This window comes from Penaeus monodon, chromosome 12 (genome assembly GCF_015228065.2).
Source record: "Penaeus monodon isolate SGIC_2016 chromosome 12, NSTDA_Pmon_1, whole genome shotgun sequence".
In the NCBI taxonomy this organism is placed as follows: Eukaryota; Metazoa; Arthropoda; class Malacostraca; order Decapoda; family Penaeidae; genus Penaeus; species Penaeus monodon.
In genome coordinates, this window is record NC_051397.1 from 40,960,862 (window position 1) to 40,983,823 (window position 22,962).

Sequence of the window (22,962 nt, forward strand, 5' to 3'; positions counted from 1 at the left end):
CAACTGCTAATTTTCACTTATTTTAGTCCGTCCTCAAACGAAAATCTTACTTGCAGATTTTTAGATGCTTTCGTTAACCAAGATGACAACCCAAATGACGACATTGGAGAAGACGCGGAGGACGATGAAGAGGACGAAGACGAGGAAGAGGAAGAAATGGAAGAAATCAATAACAATGAAACTACACCCGTGTACTAGCAGCAAAGCGCCCAGATTCCGTCGGAAACCCAAGCCAGCTGCGTCCCACGGGAGCCGCAGTCGGTCCGATGGCTTACGGTTTCTCAGTCATTATGAAGGGAATTGGAAATACTGCGGGGTCGGGGCATGGCAGTCCCCGTCACACACGACGATTATCTTTCACTCGGGACCAAGCATTCCATGTTACAATGTTTTGTTGAATGTAATTGAGTATGTTGATGTAACTCTCGTGCCCCGACCCCAGTCCGAGAATGTGCTTAGGTAAATTAATTAAATATTTATATATTATGGTTCTTCTGTTAAATGTGGTTGCTGTTGAATATACACGAGGATTTTGTGGCAGAAGGTTGCAAAATACGCGTGACATCCATCTAACAGAAAGTGATGCAGTGGACCATGGCAATTGTGCAATACGGATACTCAAGGTACCAAATACTTTTTACACTTCGAAAGCAGTGGCATCGTGTACCACAAGTTCTCTCATTTTTAACTTCCTGCACAAATATGAAATATAGTGAGGCAGTGTCACATTGTAGAAATAATGTTGTGAATCAAAACTGTTGTCCAAACCCCCCCAAGAGTGAGCTCTAGTGATTGTGAGGTGAATATGGTTTGAGATGTAGTGCTGCTACATTTAACTTTGTGTAATTCTTTCGATCCACTGTCAACTAAGAGAAAACCAGGAGAAAAAACTTAGTTAAGGAATAAAGAAGATTTTTTTTCTCAGAAAAGAAGAGAAAAAAATGCGATGAATAGCAAAGTATATTAATTTTGGCTGATATTCAGTTCATCATTGGAAGCTATCGCAGGCTGCTCAAGTAGAGTTCATTCAACAAGCAACGTCTTCCATGATTCCTTCCACAAACAGGCCCTTACAGTTTTCGACAGATCCACGCTGCTGCTGTTTTCAGTAGCGAGCAAGATATTTTGGGACATTTCACCTAATACAATTCAAAGCATACAATGCATCGTAATGAACATGATGACCTGAATATCCAATTTACTTTTTGTACAGTTTCCTTCACTTCTTATTTACCAGCCATGACGTAGGTCCTGTTTGGCAGTTTAATTTGACACTGAGGACCAAGTTACTTGTAATTCATTCCTTTAATTTTTAATAGCACTGCATCACTGATCTTATTTTTATTTTACTGTACTGTATTATGCAGTGGACTGTATAGAGTTATGGAAAATTTAAAGGGATTTCTTTGTCAGTGGTAGTGTGAATAACTTTGATATTGTGTTTTGTTTTTTTAAATATTTTTGATGGCTGCAAAATGTTCCATGGTCAATCTTAGGCAAAATAGCAGATCCGTCTGTAGCAAAACCCAGTTCCATGAAATGGGAGAATTCATTTGAATGAAGTATACTACAAAAGAAAGCAATCTGATATGCATAAGTTCACAATTCTGCCTTTTAACTGCAACATATGCACCATCAAAGCACTGTATCAAGTAGTAGAATTCTTCAAGCAGTTTGAAAATGTGCCTTACCGATTTTTGTATCCCATGTCCGTTTGCCTCTTCACTGGTTGTGGGAGATATGCCTTTTGAAGTATTATGCTTTGTAGCAAACAAATCTGCCTTTTTTTTTTTTTTTACATGGTTGGCCAATAGAATATTATTCTGGTTAACTAGTTTCAGAATAGCGTACGTGAGGGGTCTTTTGAAGTCGTAATTTAAATTGATCATTGACATGGTATATCAGAAAAAATAATAATTTTGTGTATTTGGCCTTAGGTATATGGTTATAGTTTCCCATTCAGTTCATTTCAGTCAGTCATTCCTATTTTTCATCACATCATTTATTTTCTCTTAGGTTCTGTTCATTCCTTCCTTCATTTCTGAATGATAAAGCATGGCTGAAATTGCCCTTCTAAATTTCTAAATCATCACTGCATGACCATTGGACCACTTAGCTATGAAAGTCACAGGCCAATATCATTGCAAGCTCAAAGTTTTCAAAGTTTGACCCTTGTTTAGTCATAATTCCTTTAAAAGTGTTAAATGGTGCCTTAGGAAAACCTTTTTTTATACTTAAAGTATGCACACAACATCATGACAGTATTAAGTAGCTTCACACTAAATCTTGCTCCTTCCAAATCCACCTGCTTAGCAATTGTGTCCGGCTTGAATAACGAGTTTTGTTTTCATATTTAATTTTCAGCATGAGTGGAAAATGTGCACACACAGAGTTCTTACAAGTGAAACAATTTCCAATAAACCCTGTTAAAATCCAAATTTGGTGGAAGGCATATATTCTTTATTTTATTAAAATCTATTAAATGCTCTGTATCATGTCTGGAAAAAGTATGGGTCTGAACTTGGAAATTGGACAGTCATTGTATATGAGAGTAATATATATTTTATTGTTTATGTTCTTTGCCTTATAGACTACCAAAGATTGAACATAGAAAAATTATAGCCATTTGTTTAGAAATGCTGGATAATCCATGTATGTATATTGTAATTTCCATTTACTGCACAGTAAATTTGAAGCAATGCAAAAAATGGTCATGAAGGCAGAGACAGTATTGCAAAGTTAATATATTGCAGATATTTTTATCTTTATAATAAAATTTATTGTAAGAGGTAATAATGTATCAGTGTTATCCTTCAAAGAAAACAGTATAATAGAAAAAAACTATTTCCAGTTATGTTTATTAGGTTTTAAACAAAGACATCATTCTTCTGTAGACATATTTTATCAAGAAATGAGATTTCATTTGGCAAACATTTACCCGGATCTCCATATGAGCACAATCTAGCCTCAGAGCTGTTCAACAGCACTACGGCAACACCCTAAAAAAATGGAGGACAATCACACTATTATGGAAGGCATTGATACAATAAGGTCACAGGGAAGACACAAACTTGCAAGGCCTGCAACCTATCCTGTGATAAATGAGCCCCCCGAAGCAAGGGAATGATGTCTAGAAGCTATGGAGACTGTACACTATGATACAGCTATACACTCCCTTGCAGTTCTGGCATCAACCACATCTGCAAGGGTTTGGCACACCTCATCGTGGCACCATGTGGCACCCTCTGGGAATATGACCTGACTCAGCTCAACTTAATACAATAGCTTTACAAAAATTTTGTGCACTGCAAACTAAGAGCTGGAATGAGTAGACCACTGGGCTCCCACAACTGCCCCTATCCCAGCCTGGCTCAAGAGTGTGGCTTAATGTCACATTTGTCCCCAAATGTGCACAAGCCTCCACCATCAAGTACATCATCCTAGGCCATCATAAAACAATAAATTTTCAAAACTGTTTTACGTGGAAAACCAACACTAATAGTAAAACCTATCAAAAATGAATGCACAAAACAAGACATACCATCATTTTCATTTCCTTTGCAAAAGTTGACAAACAAACACTTTCCAAAGACTAATCTATCAGGGGCAGACTAATAAAATAATTAGAACTAAAGTGCTGCTCACATGCCTACTGATGCTGCTACTACCAAAGCTGCAGTATCATTAGAAAATGTCAACTAAAGGAGGCTTTATTCTTCAGTACATGATCACTGCTTCAATTCAAACCACTTGTCCATTTGAGAATCCTTTTGAGAGAAATGAGCACAGACAGCAGTGAGCAACATAGCAACAATTTTTGGTATCAATGAGCAGGAGTCAACGCAAGATTGCAACAACACCCATGACACTTCTGAAATCTCTGGTGGCTATTGCATTAATTGTCTGGTCTGTGTTAGGATTTAATATCCAAGCACAGCACATGCATAGGTTATAATTAATCAGATATTTAATAAAATCAATCATGTGCTCCTTCCATGACCCTGGATAAGAGATTCAGAGCACATGAAAAAAATTTGATTATTAATATGACACTATTCCATATATGCTGTGTTTCCTAACTCTAATTACCAGGCAGTAAAACTTGCACAAACATAACACAAAATATTTATAGTATACACCATTAGGTAAACAGCCAGCCCAAATCAGCAGTATGCCATCACCATGTCCAATAACATTTAAAAAAATGAAAAGTTAGATGTAGTTAATAGCATATGGATAATGTTAAAGACAACATGCTGTTAAGTTATGAATGTACGACAAAATTATTTCTAATACCAAGAAAGAATGCCTTTGACTTGGTGCTATGGCCTACTTGCTGTATTGAGACAGCCGAGTGCCGATGTTTGATGCATCCTTGCGTCAACGTGCCACTCTCACCTGACAACCACTTTGTACAGATAACTAAGAATCTGGCTCATCGAATATGTCCAGTGAATAATGTCTCATCACAAACATCGAAACCAGACAAATGTCCCAGAAAAAAAGTTCGAGTTTCATTTCCATATCAACAAAAACAAATATAAAATATTTTCTACAGGTATGTATGTATGTATATATGTATGTGTCTGTATGAATATGTATGTATGCATGTACAATGTTGGAAATATATGCTCTCTCTCTCTCTCTCTCTCTCTCTCTCTCTCTCTCTCTCTCTCTCTCTCTCTCTCTCTCTCTCTCTCTCTGTGTGTGTGTGTGTGTGTGTGTGTGTGTGTGTGTGTGTGTGTGTGTGTGTGTGTGTGTGTGTGTGTGTGTGTGTGTGTGTGTGTGTGTGTGTGTGTGTGTGTGTGTGAGTGTATTTTATGCACGGCTATACATGAATGTCTATATATATGTGTGTGTATATGAACATGAACATATAATGAGTAGTTCCTACATATTTTACCATCCTCACCAGCATGATGACCAATGTCAAAAAGTATAGCTAAACTAAAAAGTGGATTCCCGACCTGGGCCTGGAAGTCTTTAATTTTTTGTCTTTTTTTCTAATTTTATGTTCAACATTCTTCTTTTCTGAATATGGAGAGAAAGTTATTCCCTTTGCTGAACCACATTTCAGGAGGAAGTGGTACTGAACAAAAACCTTTAAGTAAACAAATCTAAAACTATGACACGGACAATTACACTTTGTAAACTTGTACTTAGTCACACAAACCTTCCATGGACAATGCAAATTTTGCATTACTAACTAAGTTTTGGATACCAGAAATACTTCCTCCAGGGGACTGGCTAAAAGCTGTGGACTGGCCCAAAATTTGCTGACAGAGGATAAACTGAATTGATGGCTTTCAGTTTAGGAGCAATAAGCTTTATTTTTCGACTCCAGTGTCATGGGACACAGAGGACAGTGGTATAATATGCAGGAACTTCTCTCTACTACACATATAAAGTCAAGGTACATACATACATATATACATACATACATACATACATGTTTGTTGTCCTCAAAGATAATTACAATCACACAGTGGTCATGAGAGCTTTGGCAGCAAATGGGGCTTCTAGAGGTCACATGAAAAAATAATCAATAAATAAAATGACACTCCTGCCCGCTATGTAAACAAATGTCACAGACAACCTGGAATGTAAAATAATATGCAACAATCAAATAAAATTAAAATGGCATCAAATCTAGTAGAAAGACTGTATTCATCAGCAATCTAGCTATCTGACATCACATAGGGAACACTATCATTTAACAAGGAGAATCTAAAATCACATATAACACATATTTAAAAAGTGGATCAAAATCCTTTACATGAAAGCAATCATACACAGCCTTACACTCTTAAAAAGAGGCTTGAGTCACCCATCTGACAAATCTATCTCAAAACTGGGCACTGAACTTAATCTGTACATTTTTCAGGTCAAGCCATATGACTGTATGAGGTTGAAGTTGCATGACTGTATGTTGTGACATGAGTTTGATCACGTGGGTCCAGGCGGAGGTTGGTGTGATGCCATCTTCTGCTGGACCATATTGACCAGAATATCAGTATATTGCTGCATCATGGCCACCATGCGGGGATCCTTGCTGTCACCAGTCTGCTGTGCTGGGGCAGCAGAAGACATGGAGGTTGGTGGCGGTGGTGGTACAGCATTTGGAGCTGTGAGCGGAGTAAGAGCGTGTGTGGCTCTGGCAGCTGCTCCCAGGAGGAGGGAACGCAATGCCCTGTGGTGGTCCTCTTCTCCCCCACCTTCACTGCATGCACGCCACCACAGCTGGCTTAACCGCTCGCATCCCTCTACTACCCACTCACAGACACTTTCCACTACTCCCACACTCACTGTGGGGGAAAAGTAGACAAACAATATAATCATAAAGTTGTAAAATATGTAATAAAAGTCTGTACTAGTGACCTCATTTCATAACTCCTTATAGGAGTTATGAAATAAGGTCTAATCTACATCAACAATTGGGTCCGACAAACTTACACAGATATTAGAATCACATCTAGCTCACTATCCTAATATCTAAAACTCAAACTTCCACAAAAGAACCACTTACAAGGCATGTTGTCCAAGTCTTTGAAGGAGAGATCATCCCTCGTTGGATACTCCTCAGGGCTCATGTCCACAGTGGAAGCTGCAGACGATGGCCTGCTGATGTCTGAATTGGGAAGACCTCGTCTGGATACAGGCGATGCAGCCGAGGCATAGCGTCCACGCACAGCTTCCCCTCTTGACTTACTGGACAAGCTGCTGCTGCGGGTGAGGTCGCGCTCACTCACAGCACGGGTAGGAAGGTTGCCACGCCTAACACACCACAACAAGGCATCACAACACAGGCAACATTCACAAGAGCAAAATAAAAACCATTAGCAGCTAATAAAATAACAAGTCACATGCTTTTTAAATGAAGCTCAACTGGAAAATAGACCAAGTGCTTGTAGTACATTCTTGGCAGATTTTGCCTTTAAAGGTTAACTACAAAATTAATATTAGATGGAAAAAAACAATTTACACTATAATTCTCTAAACTAGCACTGCAGGCAAGGAAAGCAAGAGTGACTTGAACTACACAAAATGAGTGCTAAATCTTAATTTAAGCATTTAAAAAGTGTTTATTATCTAAGTTATATATGCATGTGTGTGGAGTGACACATGCTCACAGTGAATGAGCAAGCATGTAACTACATATGCATGTATATTTAAGTGTGCACAGAATGGGCACGTGCATGTGTGTGCACAGATTTATGTGCATGTACATGAAGCTACAAAAAGTATGGCCATTCATAGAGAATAGTGATTCAGCATCAGAATCAACAAACTTTTGGTCAGATATTAATGATATCAAAATGAGAAAAAAAAATAAACATTCACACACACTTTAGCAAGTGCAAGCACTCAAATCCATGCAATATTCAAAAATAAAAACACCATTCAAAGACACACTAAAGCAAAACAGCACAGAGAACATTTCCTAAGATACAAATGAGTGGATCTGCAATTCTTTTTCAAATTCTAAAACTCATGACAGCTGAGTTAGCATACACAAACAGGTATTTCTGATGGGCTGTGGAGCATGATGTACCACTTTTTTTCTAGTTGTATTACTGGCTACATTGGAAAATGACATTAGCACTGTATTTGTATTCACAAAGTAAAACAAAGCTTTATAAAGAAAAGGCTTACAAGCTTTAAGGCTTGCAAGACCCCAAGAAGAAGTGTAAAATACTCTATGTTGATAAAATGACAGAAAAAAATATATATAAACAATAACCAAAGGATGAGAAAAGCTTTAGAAGGATTTTAAATGTTTTCATTCCAAATTTACTGAAAGATAATAGTTCTTAAATCCTCATGTCTTTCACCTTCATGTCTGAAGATGAAATCCTGGAGGATTGTGAAACTGCTATCTCATCTCTTGTAGTACTTCTTTTGTGTATATTGCTTGTGCATTCTTTTGTAATATTCTTTAACTCTTTTCATATATTCCTTTATTAATTGCGTATTCTTTTGTGTGTAGTGTGCACTCTTTTGTTGCATTTCTTTATTTTTTACTGTATATTGCGTATGTTTTTTTCTGTCATGTTTTTTTTTTGGTCAGTATGACCAGTAAAGTTCATACAAAATCTTTGTCACCACATGCAGATTTACCCTTTTTACAATTTTAAAAATATAAAAACATGGCTCTAACTATAAAGTAATACTAGCATTATTAATACTAATAAGAATTTTGTATGTGTTTAGCAAAATATGTAAATATATACAGTAAACCCTCATTCTAAATTTTTAAAATGAAATAAAGTTAAAAAGTCACAAAAAATAGTTTCATAATCAGAATTTTTACAGGTAGTGCATATCTAGACCCAATTTTATCTTCTAAAGGACTACTAATTTGAACATGTTGATATCCCATCTACAGTAGTTAGCAACACTGTGGCTCATATGTGTTTCACAGACTGTGCTATGTTTTGAATATGTGAGTTTCTAAATTAAGAAAAAAATGTGGATTCCTGAATAGTTGGCTAGCAGCAAATTGGCAGCATATTTCAAGTCACTGATATGCAACATGAAGAAAAATTATGCAGAAAAAGGCAACCAGTTGCAGTGTCTTCTGCAACAACATTGCAGACAAGACATTTGAAAAGCCTGTTTCAAAACTGCATATAGAAAGTGTTGGCCATCCGCAGAATCTATTTCCACAAACCTGTAAAACTATTTTCAAGCAAGCAACATCTGATGCTGCAGACAGTCTGTCCTGCACCTCCTCCAGAGAGCCTAGGATTCAACACATAACAGGTTGTTGGGGGGTCAACCATGCCTGGGACTGGCAAAACAATGTGATGTTTAAATACAGATATGCTTTCTTCATCAGGCCATGCTTATCAACAATAACTGCATCTGTTTATCTTCAATGTTATAACAAGATTCCCTTCAAGGCCCAAGTTTGTTCATTAATCACCTTAGCTTATCAAATAATAAAAGCTGCACATTCTTTAGTTCCATATCTTTTTTTTTTTATTATTATTATTATTATTATTATTATTATTATTATTATTATTATTATTATTATTATCAGATCCAAATATTCTCAAGGACACTATTTCCACTGAAACCATTTCTGGTCAAGATGCATAAATTTATGATAATCTGAAATAATCAGAGATTTGATAGGAAGCAAGGGTTTACTGCACATATACATATAAATGTATATTCCAAGATGAGGCATTTGTGGATGGAATATGATATACCCCTAAATGAGTATGAAATAAAATGAAATGTCAATTCAATTTTTAAATAAATATGATAGCAAATCAAATTAATAATGAATATCAATTAAAGTGACCGTCACCTTAAGCACATAAATGATAGCATGAAAGTAACTAAGAAGACATGCTATGATATAATATGACTGAGTGTCTGTGTGTGTGTGTGTGTGTGTGTTGCAAATGTCAAAAGTAATTACAATAACTAATCCTCTGAATAAAAAACCCGTCTCACTCACCTATCACCACCTAAGGTACGACTACGCATATTCTTGTGTTCCGAAGGAGACGTGTCTTCTGAGCTTGAATCTTCATGAAATTGCCGAATATCACCTGTAAAAAAAAAAAAAAAAAGGATTAATATCTTTATAAGCATAATCTATACCTATCTTATAAGTGACTTACAAAAGAAAAAGAATATTTTAAAAATTAAAATATCAAAATAATACCAGTCAGTCTCAAAATCTCTCTAAAATACATAAAATAATGAACATACTAAGGTATTTTACAATACATTCAACAAGCCTTTTACAAAAAATAAAAAAATAAAAAATAAAAAATAAATAAATAAAAATAAATAATAATAATAATAAATATAAAAAGGTAAGAGGATATGAATAGCATCAGTGTATATATCCTTATAAAGTTTACCTGTAGAGACAGCCTGTGAGAGGGACGCCTTCCTCTTGAGAGCACGAGGCGTCATCTTGTTCATGGAAGCAATGGTTGGTCTCATGGGCCTGTCACTTCTCGAACCATCCTCGCCAGTCTGTGTTCATAAAAACTCTTATTCCTTCTCTTACCCAAAAGGCTGAAAAATCATTATAAAAGACAAAACACTTGGTATACTTCTGCATCAAATATAGTTACCAGACATCGTCCCAACTGGGAAATTCACCTGATTTAGAACCCCAATAGAACTGGACCGAGACAAGGAGGAGTGTGATCGTCCAGGGGATTTGCTGTTGGATTTTCCACCCATCTTCTTTCCTCCAACTGAAATGGCATAAAATAAAATATCAATTTATATTATTTTTATTAAATGTCGTTCAATAGCATAACCTCCTAACAATTTCTCCTTGTTTATCTATAATTTTCACTGTCTGCTTCTGAATCTTGTATTTCACAGAGTTTACTACACTCAACATTATCTCAGTATGTCAATTTACAATCTCTCCTACTTCTTAACCCCTCTGATATGCATTCCTCTATAGCATGTTGACAATAGGTATATTTTTCATTAATGAGGTAATATTTATTCTCTTTCCATTAACTAAGCAGAAAATTTAAGGAATATGTTGTATGAATCATATTATTGAAGAGCAAAATGTAGATTTGTTCAATTTCTCTCTTTTACACCAATCAGCATTTAACATGGATCCTATACTTATCTATATAGGAATTAATTAGATGAGTTAGGTAGATTTACATAAAGGACTTTCCACTTCTTCAAAAAATACTGTTTAAGAAACACATTAAAGGGGTTTATGCCCTGTTTCACTAAGTATACACTAAGAATCTACAAAGGTTCTGTAACATAATAAACATAATGAATCAACATAAGTATACTACTGATCTATAAATCAAATTAAAATGAGAACATCCACACAAACTAGCAATAAAATAAAAGGAGACTACGTGGACTATTACAAAATGAATGGAATCTACAAAAAGGCACTTAATAAAGAATGATTAACAAATTTGAAATGAAAAAAATAAATCATGTATGAATAAAATAATATCCACTTCAAACATAGAGAAACAAAAATAATGACTTAGATAATTCCGGTTTTCCATTTCAGAAAATCTATATTTATATATTCCAAGCTAAAAATAAGATATATGTGTATACATTTTATGGATATATAAATGATATATTTTGTTCTTTGTCCTTATTCTTTCAATGTTTTTTATGCATCTAAATGGTTAGGGCGTTAGAGTAGTCTATCTACTTTCTAGAGAAACATCATTCTTGCCTTTTAAAATTCTACACAGATTAATAAAACAAAAACACTCAAAAAACATATTAACCCTTAAGAATAACACAAGAAATACCATGAAGACTGGAATTCCGGGCATATATTTCTATTTATTGGATGATACTGTGAAAAAAAAGACTTGGGAAAAATGAGGAAGATACAAGAAATTAAGTGTGAAAAAACAGTTTGTTGTGTTTCTCTGCATTGTAAGTAAAGCAAAATCAAGAATGTTTCACTAGGGTATTCTGCAGCCATGAAACAACTGCAGCATAAGGCAAAGGACGAATAATGAAAGGTACAGAAGTAGACAGGTATAGAGATAGTGAGGTAGATATAGTTGCGTCTCCAAATGTGGGTACAAGTGTATAAGTGTGTGAGCTTGAGTGTGAATGTGAGTATGATTGTGAGTGTGAGTGTGAGTGTGAGTGTGAGTGTGAGTGTGAGTGTGAGTGTGAGAGTGAGTGTGTGAGAGTGAGAGTAAATGTGCATGTGAGCATGAAAAACAGAATTCTATATCAAGTGACAAGGACTGATCATATTAGCACTTAGGGATGGATATCGACTGATGAAAGAATGGAGACAAGTAAACAGTCATAATATTTTTACAATATTAATAAAGTCCTCATAATGCAAAAGCAAGAAATGAGTAAACAAAAGCCATTAACAGTGACACAGAGTGGAAAGGGTTTTGGTGCTACCCTATGGAAAACAGAACTGAACAGAAGATATGTTTTTACCTGAAAAGAACTACCAATAGTGACACCCTGACATTCTGATTGGTGGATTATGCATATCAAACCAAGATTGAAAAATTGTGAGACACCCTCAAAACAAAAAAACAAAATATATCTTGTCACAGATTATCAAAAATTTACTATGCATCAGAACAAAATTTAGTAGTTTCAGTCATGAGTGCAAATTTAGAGATATTTACTGTGATTTTTAAAGACTTCAAAACATCACATTTTTATATTTATAAAGAGATCTCTATCTTGGATTTCATGCAAAATTTCTATATCCTGCCAAACAGTGAAGGAATTGTTTATCTAAATCTGAGCTAAAAGTACATATGATCAATATGTGGCAAGCAAAGCATGGCAATAATCTATATGACAATTAGTTTTAGTGATTGGATATTTCACCATACAGTTACATTCTCGAATTCTGTTTATAAACTAGCAAACCAAAACTCTCCTTATAATCTACCTTGCAAATACTTGTAGGTGGTTGGCTATGTTTACACTGTACTAAAATTAAAATGTCTAAGAGATGCCATATCAGAAAATGTTCACATTAAAGAAACTGGAAAAAAAAAAACAGATAAATAAAGTGAACCAAAAAATAAATAATAATAAATTAATAATAACAAATAAATTAATAAAAAAAAGGATAAAAAGTGCGGGTGCAAGCATACCCGTAGGGGGAGTTGGCAGTAGGCGTCGTGGGGTGGTGGGGTTGGTGAGGTCACTCAGAGAGCAGGCGCGACGTAAACCACCACTACCACCACAGGGGCTGCTGCTGAACCCACTGTCTCCACTGCCGCCATCTACAAACAACAGCACACATGCATAGGGGTGGATTCAGATGGAGACAGGATGGTTTTCAAACAAAGATGTGATAGGAAAAGGGGATGGAGTCATGGATATGAACTGGTAACACAAAGTTGGTATTCACATAAAGGTTAACACTTCAAAATGCAAGAGTGACTGAATACACATTAAGAATGGTATGTCTACAGTTACATCTCAAAACAATATATTATCTATTCCTAATGATAGCTGAGAAGCTAATGGTCTCTCTTTCAATGATCAGAAACTGGGAAATGATGATATAAATTATGCATATCACATGGAAACTAAATCAAAATGGATCTTGCTTTATAAATGATGCAAGTAATGCTTTAAGACCTGAATCCATCCATGCATGCAGCACAGCAAGCATGTACGAAAAGTGCTGACATAATAAACCATGCACAATCACAAAAGCCAGTGCTGTATTACACTTATTTGTCAACAAAAAAACTTTAAAGCACAAACAGATAAAACATAAAAAATTATTCATGAAAACAAAAATGTGGAACATACCACAAATATTCATATCAATACTAAAGACATGCTTCACACATATTTCAAATAGTATATTAGTTAAAAGTGCATAATAAAGCATTTCAAAACAAAACAAAAATCATGCTCACTTAACACTAAAGCTATTAAAATTAAAAATAAGATATACCTGAAAAAAGGAAAAGAAAATGTAGCAATAAAATAATCATTACTGAAATCATATGACAACGTAATGTTAAATATAATGGCAGGTCAGGTTGTCAACCTGCTGGTTCATTCCTCATGCCACAAGAGCAGCCAGGCGGAACAAAATGGCTCTCTCTTACGTTTGGATGGCAGGACTTGCTGTATGGTGACCTTCTTGGCCAGCAGGACGCGATGTGCCCTGCCCGGGGCTGGTATTACTCCTTGTGGGAGTGTGGGCTGAGAGGAGGGCAGGTAGACAGCTGGAGGAGGCCCAGGGGGCAGAGGCTGGGCTTGTACCACAGGGAAATCCTCTGCTTGCACCAAATTTCCAGGAGGGAGGACTTCCTGGTTTTTGGGGATATGACGCCTGGGTGATGATTCACGACTATGTCTTCTGAGCTGTTCAACTGCTGCTGACTGAGGTAAAGCATATGAAACTGGTGCTGCACCTTCTAATCTATAAGAATGAGTTTCTACAGTTACAGTTGTCACAGAACCATTACCATCATCAACTGTTGAAACAACTGTGTCCATTGGCTGTTTTCCCATAGAGTGAGTATTTCCAGAACCAGTTATGCATTTAGAAGTAGCAGCGTGCCCAGGAGCCTTTACAGAAAAGTATGGAGGGTTGGTTGGTGTCTGCACATCTGAATGGCTGCTGTCGCTGTGACCTAAAGCTGTGTCTGAAGTTGTGCGGAATACTCTGGAGTGAGAATTTGAAGGCAATTCATTTGTTGGAAATAAATCAGATTCATAGTCCTTTGGTCTTTCTTTAGTTCTTCCCCCTAGTGAAAGTCTCTGCCATCTCTGCCTTTTGCGGCGTGGCAGTGGAAGAGTTCTTGGCACTTCACAAACGGGGGGACGAGGAATTTCAATTTTTTCTTCTGGAGCATCATCTTCATCATCCTCATCTTCTAAACTATCACAGCTAAAATTTGACTGTTCACTCTTGACAGTATCACTATCAGAATCATCATCTGGTCTATATCGACTAGAGAAGCCAAGCTGACTCTGCTGGGAACTGAGAAGTGAAAGGCTCCTTAGTGTTTCCTCCAAGGAATCAGTGTCAACTTCCGGGGGTGAGGGTGGGCATCCGATCAGCAGATCAAACTCGTGAAGATCTCTCTCTAGCTGTGCCAGGAGCTGCTTACCTGTTTTCTGCTGGTCTCTGGGGACTGCACTGCTATCAAATACTTCAGATCCTATCCTGGCTACTCCTTCACTCCTGACATCTGCATTGCTACCGCCTAGAGTTGAAAGCCAATTTGACCCTAACTCAGGTATACTGCCACCAACAAATCCAGGTACACAACCAGAAACTAATTCTGGATAACTACCTGTAACACCTGGCATAACTGTTGGAACATTGGTTGCTGAGTAATTCTGGGATACTGTTAGTGCCTGTGAGAGGAATGTGAGACGTTGCAGGGAAATTAAGATAGAAGGGATTATCAGAGCGAACGCAGTTGTTACCTTGGTTCCCTGACATGTATGATGTATCTTTCTCTGGAATGTTGCTTAGGTCTGAGATACTCTTGCTGCTTCTAAGATTACTTTTATATCCAATCTGAAGATGGAGAAAAAAATTCTTATCTTTATTTCATGTTACACAAATTCAAATTAATCATTAAACAAAATAGTTACTGAAGTTTAAAAATTAGTATCACCATGTGTCAGTCTTAAAATATAGGCAAATTAATCAGCAATCGCTATTAGTTGCAGACTTACACTTTGCAGCTTCTTTCTTGTCTCTTCAATTCTCTTTAGAAGTTCTTCCCGTTTGTTTGAGACTTGAGAATCCTTATTTCTTGCATTAAATTTATAAGATATACTGTAGAAAAAGAAAAAAAATTGAGAATGCATATCTAGCAGCCCAATGCAAGAAGAGAGAGAGGAAAAAAAAGTTCAAATCCACATCTGTCACAACCAAATGTAATCAGTAATCTACAAAGGTCTGCAACCTTCTCATACCTATTTTTATTCTTGACTTCTTTTTCTGGTCGTACTGTCTCCCCTTCAAGTGACTCGAAGTTTGACTTGAGGAAAGTCTCACGTCGACCAACTCTGTCAATGCTCTCTGTGCTGACATTAAGCATTGACATAATGTTGCGCTCTGCAGTATCAGCACTTGGAGTAGAGACCTATAAGTTGTTAAAATTGAGTAGCAATTAGTGTTATATACATATACACATACATCAAATGATATCACAACTCAACCACTTCTGCATTATCCTTGTCCTCTTACAGTGAATTATTGCAAAGGTAATCATACCTCATCATCATCATCTGAATCCTGAGAACCAGAGACTGAAACAAGTGGAATGTCCGTGGGTCTCTCAGGTCTTGCTTTTCTGTGACGGCGCTGGGAACGACGCAGCTCTTCGACATCCATTGCATTAACAGTAAAATCACTGAAGAAAAAAATTATTAAAAATATAGTTTGAATCAATGGTTCCTTCAAGAACTTGTATAACTGGCCATATAAATTTGGAATTTTCATAAAATCCTGAGATAAATCTCTCTTGCCACTATTGGTTTTATATGCTTTTGGACTACATAGAAATAGTAATTCACATGGTTTATGTACACTATGTATCTTTATATGTCTCAGATAATGATGCAGAACACTTTACTGTATATTACACTAAAAAAAAATATCTCCAATGCCAAAAAATTATCTGACTACTCTACACCCTTTCCTGTCTAATACTACTCAACATCCCTGTTACTACACCATATATAAAAATCAAATAAAAATTAGAATATATAATATTAGAAATTATTCTATAAAAAAATTACAAACACCATACTTTATACAAGAAGCACTTACCTTGCTGTATCATCATTATGTGGGTAATACATCAAGTGTTCAGAATGTTCTGGCTCGGTGCTCTCATCATCATGCTCGCTGTAGTCCTCAATGTCTCCATCGTGGTCTGTTGCTCCATCGTCCACTCTCAGACTACTGACATCACTATCATCTGTATGGTGTCTGTTGCGGCTCTCAGGATCGCTCCCTCTCTTTGTGTTGATCTTAGATGGTGAGCCCTAAAAGAAATGTTAAAGATGCTTTTATTCTGAATGTATACCAAGTCTCTAATCAAAAAAAGAAAAGATTTTTTTTTCTAATTAGAACTGACCACCTTCTGATCACTATCACGAAAATAATACCATTCTCACTAAGACCTCTCTTAAAAAAATCAAATCTGAAGACTAGCCCAAAACATTTTCCACTACTATAAAAAAAAATCCACAAGCAAAAAAAAAAAAAAGGAAAAGGAAAAGAACAAACAGAAATCATACAAAATCATAAAACAAACTATGCAGTCACCTACACCCACAGCTACTGAAGGAAATATTTTCTTTGGATCAAATATGGAAAAATACCTGAAAACTGCCTCCCCCTGAATTAATTTCCTTCATGCTCTCTGGGCAAGGAATGAAGCCAGGGTCGCCACCTGAGTCCTGGAAGTTGGGAGGCCAAAGTCAACAGAGAGGAAAGGAAAGAGTTGAGAACACTGAACTCATGCATCTGATTTTCAAAGAAGCATCAGAGAACAAGTTTTCCCTTTTTATAGAATAGATAACCCATGCACTGATGTTTTTTAATTACAAAAGTTTTATGGAAAAAGTTAAAGAAATAGTAGTTGTTGTAGAATCTCTATCACTAATGTATGGCATTCATGCACATCTTAATTAAAAATTCTATGGTTAACCCTGTTTTGTTTTGTTTTTCCAAGAAAGAGAACAGTATCTCAGATTTAAACAGATAAACTATGAAGTTATAATCTACGGGAAAAGATTCAGAGAGAGACAGTGAAACTTACCCATCATGCATTGTCATTATGTAGTAAAAGCAGACTATATTAAAATTGGCCTGTACTACAATTTGAAGACTTATCACAAGCATAAACAAACTGTTAAAACAAACAAACAAACAAAAAACTTGTTTAGGTATTTATTAATACCTAAACAAAACAAGGTACACCAATATTAATGTGAATACCATACATGAGCCCTCCACACTATATCTAACTAAATAAAGACAAAAAAACAAAAAACAGTATGATTTCAACAAAATTTAACCCAACTATGAAAAATACTTTGTAAATCTATGAACTTACTTTATTTGGTAATATTAAGTTATCTCTACGTGATGTTTGTGATTGGTACTGTTTGTGGACTCCAACGCTGTCTTCCAGAGAGCTTTCCTTACTGGACTCTGAGTCTGGTTGACGCTTATCTGGAAAATCACGTAAAAAATTGTGTTGGTTCCTAGATAAATATCTCATGGATTGCTAAAGAGCTTTTTCATGAGACTTTTTAAAAATGAAAATCAAGTAAAATTGCTGAGGATAAGATATCCCAACCTCAAATTTTGAACTTCAAAATGTGTATAAAGTAACAGAATAACCAAATAGAACAACAAGAAAATATGATTACCTCTAGCAGGGAAAGGTATAACAGAGTCCGTATCATAATGACTTTTGAATGTTATGGCATTATTATGTAGCCTCTGTGCCCAGCGTCCTTTTGGCATATCCACCGTGCCCCTGTCGCCGGCACCCCCAGCTGGTCCTTGTGGTTCTGTCATTTGCTTCTTAGCCCACAAAGGAAGCTGACCCATACTAAATCTGATAAAAATGAAAATAAACAAATAAATAAGGTAATTAATTAATCAACTAATAAATAATCAAACTAAACATCAGATACTATTTATAGAATAACTATTCCCAATATATCACAACAAAAGTAATAACACACTGTAATCTGACCTATAATCTGGCTCTTCTGCTTCGTTGGCATTCTGATCAAATATATCTTCAGATGCAGGTCTGAAGTCTTCATTATCGATAGGCTGCCTTACTTTTCGCTTCTCTTTGGAAGCTCTTTCTGCTTGTTGTGCAATGCGTGCAGTTATGGTCTGCGACATGTCATGTGGCATTCTGGGAAGGCAATAAAGTTTTGGCCATTACTCATGGATTATTTTTCATAGTAATCCAGTCAGTAAATCTGCAACATACCCCACTCCCCAAGGTATATCAATACCCAATACCATGCATCATTCGATACATGTGTGTGTGTGTGTGTGTGTGTGTGTGTGTGTGTGTGTGTGAGTGTGTGTGTGTTTTGTGTGTGTTGTGTGTGTGTGTGTGTGTGTGTGTTGTGTGTGTGTGTGTGTGTGTGTGTGTGTGTGGTGTGTTGTGTGTGTGTGTGTGTGTGTGTGGTGTGTGTGTGTGTGTGTGTGTGTTTTGTGTGTGTTGTGTGTGTGTTTGTGTGTGTTGTGTTGTGTTGTGTTGGTGTGTGTGTGTGTTTGGTGGTTGTGTGTGGTGTGTGTGTGTGTGTGTTTGTGTGTGTGTGTGTGTGTGTTGGTGTTGTGTGTGTGTTGTGTTGTGTGTGTGTGTTTGTGTGTGTGGTGTTGTGTGGTGTGTGGTGTGTGTGTTATGTGTGTGTGTGTGTTATGTGTGTGTGTGTGTGTGTGGTGTTTGTGTGTGTGTATGTGCATGTGCTTGTGTGTGCATATCAACATCAATTTCATAAAAAAAATTCACAACATTAGATGCTACAAACATGAAATCAGAAACAATTATGAATACAGTGTATTCTATCACTTTATCAAATAACTATAAACACTAAAATCTAAACTAATGTACTGTTTTCATTAATTCTATTAACATTGACATAAACTTATTTTTTTTACTGATATCAATGACTGTATTTACTTAAAACTGTAAAGATTGAAAAAAATTAATGTAGTTGTAACTTACCTCCACAAAAAGATGCATCCATCACCAGACACTGTGATCAAGTGCTTGCCGTCACTGGTGAAGCGAAGCCCCGTGACAAGCTCAGAGTGCCCAAACATAGTTGCCATACATTCCCCAGAATAATAATCATATATACACATGTTCTTGTCCGTACAGCTGGTAGCCGCATATATTCCACTCTGGTCTAATACTACCTGCAAGCCAGAATGAAACAACCTCAGGGCCAATCTCACAGTTATGTATTATCCTTTGAAACTATTTCAATTTTTAACTTACTTTACATTTACTCATGTCTTTAACAGTTTTCAAAACGAAGATCATACCTTGATCAAGGTTCCATCATCTCCAATTGTGCCCTTGAAAGTTTTGGAATGCTTCCCAGTGTTAACATTATAAACACGAATATTACGGTCCTGACATGCCGTTAGTATATGCCGCTGACCGTGATCCACCTGCAAATGGAATGATCCACTAATATGAACCAGTTTTCTTAAAGATTTAATGACTATAACAACAGTAAATACAATGAACTATATGTAATCTTGTAGACATTATATAAATAAAGGAAGACAAATATACATTTCAAAAGCATATAGATACCACAATCGCAAATGGCTTTTTGCTAACCTCCATATCATAAAGTGTTGTCTTTCCAGCTACGTTGTGTCCACGAGAAAACCAAACCTCATTCTGGGGTGTCTGGAATGTGAGAAAGTCAGAGAAATTATTAATTATCCTGATTCTTCTGGAAAGGCTTGTCAACTTAACCAAGTTTCTACTGAATATCTAAGAACTTAAGTCAGAAGACCCAAACCATCAAAATATTCTAAAAAGCCAAGACAAAAGCAGGCTCATGTGGTGAAGAGATATGGATGGGTGTTCAAGCAGACCCTGCCATTCAACGTCCATTTGCAAGGCAATGCTAATCCCAGGCAAACCATCTCGTCTCAACAGGGAATGACAAAAACAGACTACAAAGCAGCGTGCTTTGATGTATTCACTGCATCAATCATTTTTCCTATTCTTATCAGCAGCATTTTGCAGTGATACCAATAATTTTGAATTATTTATGCAGACGGCTAAAGAGTTCCACACATGAGCCAAGAAAAAAGGGTTCAATAAAAACTTGAATTGTTCAAGTAACACTTGCACTTGACCTCCACATTCTGCATGCAAGAAACCAAAATCCAAAAAGGGTGAAGCACTGAAACACATGGAAAACATTTACCCTCTTTCTGTTTAGTGATCCCTGAGTGACAGAAGGAGAAAAACGACAAATTAGATACTGGGTGCGTAATACTATGCTAAACATTTATCAGCCTTTTATATAGGTAAGTTTAAAAAATAACAAGTATAGGAGATGAAGCTTCTAATTTAATCATGTGAACTAACTGATTAAGGTAATCCGCCATACAAGTTTTAATAAACGAGACTAAATAAACTCTCAATATCCCCGTTCCCACTAGCATTTTTCAAAAGGAAAGCAGGGTGGTCCATCTTCTATTAACAATGGCCAATTCTAGGTAAAACTATAATGCATCACCACTTAGAATTTATTTAGTGGCAAATAACTCTCATAGATCTTAATTCAAAATACAAAATCATTGGGTATAAAAAGGTCTAATTACTCATGCAAATAAACAGTTTCCCTAATCATGTCAATATTCAGCAAAATGGAATGAGGGTCAAAGGATTATTAGTGCATGTCTTGTTTGATCAAAGGGTGGTAAAAATAATACTTAAAAAAGAGCACAACTGTCACAACAAAATATGTCAATCAACTTTTCTTCTAGAGACTCTTTGGGGACATCTACTCAAAAAAATATTATTACCTAATTAAAATCCTAGAATTTATCATAGTTATGCCAAATATCACTTTCCTTACTTTCAATAACCTAAAGCATTGATTTATTATCAAGATGGTAAGGTGTAAGAGATACAAATAAAACCTAAAATATGTATGATGGAAATCAAACAAAACCAAAAGTGAAAGGAGATAAGAAAAATAAGGATTATAAATATTATCTTCCTTCCTAGAAAAATCAACTTCATAATATAGACAGTTGCCCTATTACACAACTTGAATTACACATTTCCCTTTAGTCATATGAAAACATACTATTCTAGTAGGAAAGATCCCTAGTTGTCAATGTCTTCTTAAATACATAAGGAAGGCTGGATAAGGAGGAAGAGCATGCATTGTAATAAAACTGTATTAGCAGTTCCATAACTTTTCCATAATTAATCTTTCAAGTATCAAATGAAGGTATAGGACTAATAGTCCATCTTAAGTATAATATTCATGAATATTAACTTGATATGTAATATGTAGTTCAGAAACCTTAGTTCCTTGAACTGGAGTTCTGACTCAGACCCCTAACAGTCATTCAAAAGCAAACTGTTGTCATAACAATACTGTTCTCTACTTGGCCTAATTTCTTTATTACCATCTAAAAGTGATCTCCATAAATAACTAAATAGTTTTGAAATGCAACCACTTAATGATAGTGCACCAAACACCACATAAAGTGTAAAACATACCTGTGTTGCACTTCGGAAGATGATCGACCTGTCAGCACTGCAAGACACCATTTGCAAGGCTCCCTGGGTTTGGTAGAAACGCACAGACGTAATAGCCGAGGAATGGTCATCCAAGGTCTGTACAAAGCTATAATCCTGAAAATTTAAATGAAGTTAAAATCAGTGCTTAGTATTCTTTATTAAAAGCTGCAGATATCCTATATCTAATTGATCTGGCTAACTGCCTATGAACAGTTGAAATCCCCACTACATCAAGAGAACTGAATTGCTGAAAACCACCTCTGTTTATGGACTAAATAAACCATAACTTACTGCTGTCAGGGATGTCATAAATGTGCATGTTATGTCCACTGTGATCTTAGTTTATCAATTGTGCTAGTACTAATTATCTAACCCATTTTCCCTTTTTATAGATTTTTGGCAAAATCTTCTGTATTTTACAGATAAATCATAATGTCAATAATAATAATAATAACAGTATTGATTTTATTAGCATTAATTCACGAAAAGGGAAAATTACTTAAGGTAAGACAAGGCCTACTAATTGACTCCTTGGTGACTGAGAACTTAGGGGTCATCTATGTGCAAAAACAATTCACAAAATAAAACTATAGTAGACATTACATGTCTCAGCAGCAAGGGGTTGATACCAGTAATATTTTCTTCATAAGAATAATTCAGAACACAAGATGATGAATAAATAACACAAATTGCTCTATGTACAGCAGATATTAGTTTAAATAAAGCATGCCCACATAACAAGTTCAACTAAAACATAATATTACCTGATCAACTGCAAACACGTGGATCAATCTGTCTCGAGATGCTGACGCTAGGAACTTGTGGCCAGTGTCTGGGCGGGAATACTCAAGGCTCAACACCTCAGCATCATGAGCTTCAATTTTGCAAAGCTCATCCAGAAATTGCAATTCATGCACTCTGTTGGCAGAATTTAAAGTTTAAATGGAAAGTGAATTCGAAATGAAAGGACATGCAGTGTTTACAGAAGTCTAATTAATTATTAAAGAGGAATCCAGAAAAATCTTTTATATCTGAAGGCAAGACTAGTGTTGCACACAAAAAAATCTAAAGGACCATTAATTCTTCTGAATATTGCTTTTCACACACTCACAAGCACACTCACACGGACTTGCACCTTCATTCAAACAGCTAAACAAACAAATATATATATGGA

The 22,962-nt window shown here is 36.0% G+C and overlaps 2 protein-coding genes across 11 annotated transcripts in view; one reads left to right on the top strand and one right to left on the bottom strand.

Moving 5' to 3' along the window:
• Nucleotides 1-2,793, top strand: part of LOC119579455 (protein dimmed-like) — a 17,621-nt gene extending 14,828 nt beyond the window's left edge. Inside the window, exon 5 of the mRNA XM_037927270.1 lies at nucleotides 57-2,793. Coding sequence (XP_037783198.1) covers nucleotides 57-198 — 142 coding nt within the window. The 3' untranslated portion in view covers nucleotides 199-2,793. The remainder of the gene's footprint in view (nucleotides 1-56) is intronic.
• Nucleotides 2,794-5,304: 2,511 nt separating this feature from the next.
• Nucleotides 5,305-22,962, bottom strand: part of LOC119579456 (mitogen-activated protein kinase-binding protein 1-like) — a 134,679-nt gene continuing 117,021 nt past the window's right edge. For 4 of the 10 annotated variants that reach the window (XM_037927271.1, XM_037927279.1, XM_037927276.1 and 1 more), the window contains 21 exons: nucleotides 22,553-22,706; nucleotides 21,768-21,902; nucleotides 20,455-20,475; nucleotides 19,854-19,925; nucleotides 19,550-19,678; nucleotides 19,227-19,420; nucleotides 18,234-18,404; nucleotides 17,902-18,092; nucleotides 17,583-17,701; nucleotides 16,846-16,923; nucleotides 16,289-16,506; nucleotides 15,731-15,869; nucleotides 15,430-15,599; nucleotides 15,187-15,289; nucleotides 14,932-15,025; nucleotides 12,624-12,755; nucleotides 10,129-10,226; nucleotides 9,882-9,999; nucleotides 9,470-9,563; nucleotides 6,527-6,774; nucleotides 5,305-6,305 (listed from right to left, as the gene is read on the bottom strand). In XM_037927271.1, coding sequence (XP_037783199.1) covers nucleotides 5,947-6,305; nucleotides 6,527-6,774; nucleotides 9,470-9,563; nucleotides 9,882-9,999; nucleotides 10,129-10,226; nucleotides 12,624-12,755; nucleotides 14,932-15,025; nucleotides 15,187-15,289; nucleotides 15,430-15,599; nucleotides 15,731-15,869; nucleotides 16,289-16,506; nucleotides 16,846-16,923; nucleotides 17,583-17,701; nucleotides 17,902-18,092; nucleotides 18,234-18,404; nucleotides 19,227-19,420; nucleotides 19,550-19,678; nucleotides 19,854-19,925; nucleotides 20,455-20,475; nucleotides 21,768-21,902; nucleotides 22,553-22,706 — 3,037 coding nt within the window. In that variant the 3' untranslated portion in view covers nucleotides 5,305-5,946. Of the gene's footprint in view, nucleotides 6,306-6,526; nucleotides 6,775-8,052; nucleotides 8,792-9,469; nucleotides 9,564-9,881; nucleotides 10,000-10,128; nucleotides 10,227-12,623; nucleotides 12,756-14,931; nucleotides 15,026-15,186; nucleotides 15,290-15,429; nucleotides 15,600-15,730; nucleotides 15,870-16,288; nucleotides 16,507-16,845; nucleotides 16,924-17,582; nucleotides 17,702-17,901; nucleotides 18,093-18,233; nucleotides 18,405-19,226; nucleotides 19,421-19,549; nucleotides 19,679-19,853; nucleotides 19,926-20,454; nucleotides 20,476-21,767; nucleotides 21,903-22,552; nucleotides 22,707-22,962 lie in introns of those variants that run through there. The other 6 variants (XM_037927275.1, XM_037927274.1, XM_037927278.1 and 3 more) reach the window with 6 other exon arrangements.